The sequence below is a fragment of the Limulus polyphemus genome, unplaced genomic scaffold, assembly GCF_000517525.1.
Source record: "Limulus polyphemus unplaced genomic scaffold, Limulus_polyphemus-2.1.2 Scaffold3713, whole genome shotgun sequence".
NCBI classification, from domain to species: Eukaryota; Metazoa; Arthropoda; class Merostomata; order Xiphosura; family Limulidae; genus Limulus; species Limulus polyphemus.
Window position 1 is genome coordinate 30218 of NW_013669323.1, and position 6016 is coordinate 36233.

Here is a 6016-nt window from a genome sequence, read left to right on the forward strand (position 1 = left end):
TAACATTTGCTTGCTATTTTAAAAGTTATAGCATGAAAACTATAACAAGCACAAAATGGTTACGAGGTCGTTCCCAGGGACTGAGTTTGGGCTGAAACAGTTAACACTCAGTGTGTAAAAAAAAAAATTTGTTGAAAAAGCAAAATTATAATTAAATATTCATTTACGAAAGTTAAATACTCTGTTTACATGAATGATCTACAAAAACTTGGTCAGTGCCTTTTAATATTTAGTACTTCACAAATCCAAAACTAACAGTAAAATAATTTATAATTTACAAAATTAAAACATCAACAGGCAAATATTAAACACAGTCTGGATAATTATATCAAACCATAATTTCAAATATCAGTATATTATTAGTTATGTATTCATTTCATGTTGTTTATTGTGGTATATTTTGCACAGGTTATCATGAAAAGACAGTGTTCTCATTTCAAAGTTGATCATTTGCTGATCACATTTAGTTTTGGTTATTACTTTCCTAACATGGTGTGACACTATTACCCTCTGAAGGTAGCCAAAAGTTTTTTACAGAAATGTTAAAATGTTTGAAACCAGATACACAAAGAAATATATCACAATGGTTTATCCACATCCATAAAGGGGAAAGTTATAGTTACACTGTCAAACAATTAGTTTGTAGAATAGAGCCTGAAAAAGGTTGCAAAATGCTAACTAGGTCATTTAATAATCATTCTCTGCACAAAATAACAATAAGTAATCACCAGTGAAGTGATTACTAGTTATCAAACAGAAAAACAAGTTTCCCTGCTTCACTCCTGACTGTACAGCTCACTTAAGCTGTCATTAACCCTTTTGCTACATAGTTTGGATATATCCAAATAAACATTTATAGCTACTGACTGTGAAATTCAAATTTACTCCATGGCTACGAAATAGTTTCCCTCTACTGCAACACGCGGAACACTCATGAAACCTGCGTTCATGCTGCCATCTGTGTTTTACACAGTGAAATCTGAATGTTTATGTGCCTCTTTTCAAAATTGCCAACCTTGCAGGAACATATATAGAATCTATATGAAGACAGCTTCTTTATACCTTGGATATTGTTATCTATATAATTTGATATTTTGTAGTGATTTTGGCCTCTTATTTACTTGATTTTGCCTATATTTATGCCATTTACTGGAGAACACTTTTCTTCTCATTTTCATCAATTTTTTGTTTAAATCATTATTTTTCACTATCCAATATGGTTTTTAAGAAATATTAATATCAGATATAGAAAATACGGCTTCTTTCAATATTGAAAAAATAATACAAAGAATCAAATTCATACTTTTATTTTTTGGTGGATAATTGACATTTTTTGGAAATTAGCCTGAAAATTAATTGCACATTGAAAGGGTTAAGATCACCAAAAACTGGCAGCAGTATCAGTTGGACTCCAAAGTAAGGTTAAAATGAAGTAATTCACAAACACCGAGCTGCCTCAAAAGTCAATACCCACATTCTCCACCTTCAGAATGGCATTCTTTAATGAATATTTTGTTGCCTGATTAGGCCAATAAATAATTTAATTTATGCATATTTACAAGGTCCATAATTAGTATGCATTGTTTAGATTACAATTCTTCATTGACTAATTCTTTGATGTTGAATATTTTTGCCTTTAACATATCAGTTTGTTATCCTAAACTGATTATCATCTATTAATATGCATTTCAACTGATTAATTGTTAACAAACTGGTACATGTCTACAAACAAGCTAATAGAATTGACTATTAATTCAGGTACACTTTTCTTAGCTGAATAACGGCTTCCAATTTTAGTTGTGGTCTTTTTATTTCACAATATGCAAAAACAAAAAAAATAACTACAACATATCTTTAACTGATAAACATTACAAGTTCTTATAAATGCTACTTAGATTCCCCCACAGTTCAATATTAGTAACAACTTCCAAGTAAAAGTAAAGAGTGTATATTAGTAATAGTCAACCATATTACAGCTGCTACATCCAGTCCTGATAAAGCTTTTCACACACTGCCAGTGCTCTTCAGATTGGATGGTATATGACAGGTTGTGGTTGAAATGCTATTTGTGTTTGTAAAATGCCTGACAACAAACACCATGTGTGTGTGACTTGGCATAAACAGTTAGTTAGATACCATCTTTATGTCTCTTTTTGGTTGGATACCTTAATTTTAAGCAAGCTAAAAAAAAATAGGCACCAATTCCCAACATAAAGGATCATTTCACCCTTCATAGCATACCCACTTCTGAAAAAACAACAACAATAATTTAAACACACCCTTTATTTTTCAGATCACATATGCTGCCTATTACATTGTTGTTAAGTGCCTAACTTGACTACTGCCATGTTAAACTTTTGTTAGGTTCTTGAATTGACTTCTGCCCTGTTAAACTGTTATAAAGTGTATGACTTGACTATTGCTGTGTTAAACTCTTGTATGCTGCCAGCCTCAACTACTACGAACAACTTATTACTAAAGCTGGGCAATTAACTCATTTACCTATGAGAATTGATTCATTAATAATTGTCACATAAAATAATCAACTAATCAAAATTAGTGTCTCATAATTACAGTTTTTGATTATTCCAAATATTCAATATATTTTCATCATTATTTGTTATCTATTGAAGTTTATTCAGCATAATCAGAGTCACAACTCAGAAAAATAATCAACTAATTTAAATTATGTAATGGAAATAATTAATTCTTAAATAAACCACATTTCTTTTATTAAACATTGTTTGATACAGAACTGTGAAGTCTACCATTTCTAAAAACTTCTACTCATTGGCACCTGGAGGGAGAAGCAGCTTCACCCTGTTTTGGGAATCTGGCTCGTTCCCTGGTAGTATTGAGTCTGATTGGTTATACCTCAAAATTTTGTTTGATGCAATTTTATACACTGTTATTTAGTCCACATTAGGAGATTCTGGTACAAATCTTGGTTTCTATGACAAGAATATTGCTTATTATTGTCTCTTTTTTTTAACTTGTTTGGTGTGGCTTTGATTTAATGGAGCCTAGGGTTAAATACAATACTTATGATAAAGTTGAACGATGCGTGAAATCGATTTGCCAATTTCCAATCTCCATTGTATTAATTTCATCACTATTTTATCCATTAGCAATGATGAGAAATGTAAAGCATTATGCTTTCATTAAAAGAAAAAACTGAGTACAAATGGTGAATATTTAAAACAAAACATACTATCTGTATTTCAAATATAAGAAGACATTTTTGGGATATGTTTTTGCCTTGACCATTGCTTAATAAATTATAACCTGCTTTACACATTTTTGGGATATGTTTTCGCCTTGACCATTGCTTAATAAATTATAACCTGCTTTACACACTTAGAAGATATTTGTCTTTAATAAAAATATTTACTAGTTCTCTTCTCACAAAACAAAAAATGCTAGTGTGAAAATGAATAATACAAGCTCTAGTAACATAAAAGTATTGTGTATGGAAAAGGTTAGTCACCATTTTATTCTATTGTACACTTAAGATGAAATTGAATAGAAAGCTTGTAACTGGGAAAATACTGTACTTACTGGTGCCATTTGCTATAACTTAAGTCACTAACTCGGGAACCTGGAAGAGAAAATATAATCCTACATTATACTATACTTCTTATACAATAAACATAAAACTATCAAAACCAAAGAAATTTGTTTAAATTAATTTTTCTCTAAACCTTTCTCCCATTACAAGATTCTTCTTAACCCTTTTGAGACCAGTCGCAGGTGAAAAGCCACCATGTCATCTCATTTGTTGACTAGCATTCAAAATTTTATTAAACTACTATTTCATTAATTTATGTCAATAACTTTGGTATAAAACTGTGGATTATAATTCAAATTTTAGTAACATACATATTTTAAAAAAACATAGATAAACATTAATTTTTGTGTGTCATGTGATATGTTGAATGCAGCATTGGTTCAAATTAGATGTCAAAATACTAAGTCTATAGTTTCGTACGAATTAGGAACTCAAATTACCAATATTGACAAGCTGGAATATAAAATAAGAACGTCTTATCTTTTCAATTTGCTAACATATTGCTCATGTAATAGAATCAAACACAGTGGCACCCCACCCATCTCTTTCCATTTTGGGAAATGCTCCCTTATATACACTTACTTCTTTATATGAAATGAATAACCAATTGAACCCATATTTCAAGGAGGTAGGTTATGTCTTTCATTTGCTCGAAATTTCCTATTTTTTTTAGACTAAAATACATCTTAGTTACTAAGCTTGATAAATTATAGTGGAATTCTGCGGTATTAATGTAGTAATTTATGATTTTTTAATGATTCAAGTATATATATATATATAAAACCTAAAAAAAATTATTTTATTTCATATCCTCCACATGCAAAATTTTTAATGGAAGAAGTACATATGGAACCAGCTAAAAAGAAAGCAACTCGACGAGAAAAACCTGATCTCCTCCCCAAGGTCCTGATAAAAGCCAGGCATAAAGATGTAGGATGTGAAGGGCAGGATGTAGGACCGGCGACCAAGAAGATGGGGAGAAAACGGAAGAGGTACAGGAGGGGAGAGTAGCAGGTGCTGTATCCATGGAAACCAAGGCTGAGCTGGCCAATAAGGCGCATTCAGAAGGACCCGACAAGGAGTGGTATGGATGACCGAGATCACCCGATGAAGTTATCAGATAAGAGGATAAACATAAAGATATTTTTGGAACTAATCTCAGCTGAAGACATGGAGCACCAGAGCAACCAAAGGAGAGGTAACTTGTCATTGAGGCTCATAGCCAATGCATCCAAGTGGGGAGAACCCCACCAAGTGCAAAATGCCATTAAAATTAGGGGAATCTAATGATCACTTTGTCAGATATATCCAGTCGGGGTGGGAAGGACAATCCACAATAAGACTGAAAGCACCTAGCACATGTCACACAATGAAATGTGTTGCATGTGGGCCTAGTATAAGAGATCCAATGTCCAAAAACATAGATATCTTGACCAGGTGCCCCCTTTGTGATTGATATGTGCTACCACCATAGAATTGTCAGAATGAACCATCACCAGAAAATGTAAAGTGAGAAGAAGAAAGTGATTCAATGCCCAACGTACAGCTAAAAATTCAAGAACATTGATATGTAAAGCACTTTTGTCCACAAACCAATGCCTCAAAACTTCCTGGTGGTTGTCCCATTCACCCCAGCCCTGCAGGGATGCATCCGTGAAAAGATGTAGATACAGATGGTAGGGAGAAAGTGGCATGCCTACTGAAGTATGTGCCTTGACCAAAAACCAAAGCAGATAGTCTCGCAGAGTAAGAGGAAGGGTAATGGGAGTAGAAAGAGGATCCCACACAAGGTATCCATTGATTGTGAAAAGCCTACTGAAGGGATCTCATACGAACACAACCAAGCGAGACTAGTTATGAATGAGCCACAGGAAGCCAGTAGTCTATGTAGTAGTGAAAATTCAACCCCAGATCATGAAGATGCCGAGCAACTGCTCAGACTACTCGATAGAAGACATAAAGGGGCCGAAGCAAGCCCTCCTCAGAACCTTTATCAAGAAGTTACTGTCTTTCTTAAAGTAAAGAATCGAACACTAAACACAATACTCTGATGAAGCCTAACTAGAAATACAAAGAAACAATAACCCCTTTTGATTTATATTGAACAAACTGCCTGGAAACTGATCAGCTGAGTCTGAGGCATACCAGATGTGGGGAGAGCAGGAAACAATGTGTTTAAAACCAGAAGTACACATCTCAATTCCCTTTAAAATGTAAACATTTTACTTTTAAATATATCACACACACACACTCTCTCTCTCTTTCAAAGGACAATAAAGAATTGGTTGTACATAACTTGCATGAGAAAAAGGCATATTTGAGTTCACAGATCCAAAAAGAACATATACAAGGGTGGTAACATATACACCTGGAAAAAAGTTAAGCACCCCCAAATATTTTCAGGATTGCTTATTGAAAATAAGGTTTAATTTTCATGATGTTGAGCAA

At 33.2% G+C, this 6016-nt stretch overlaps 1 protein-coding gene across 1 annotated transcript in view; it reads right to left on the reverse strand.

Moving 5' to 3' along the window:
• Positions 1-6016, reverse strand: part of LOC106469895 (RNA-binding protein lark-like) — a 32392-nt gene that overhangs the window by 24238 nt on the left and 2138 nt on the right. Inside the window, exon 2 of the mRNA XM_013930416.2 lies at positions 3559-3598. Coding sequence (XP_013785870.2) covers positions 3559-3567 — 9 coding nt within the window. The 5' untranslated portion in view covers positions 3568-3598. The remainder of the gene's footprint in view (positions 1-3558; positions 3599-6016) is intronic.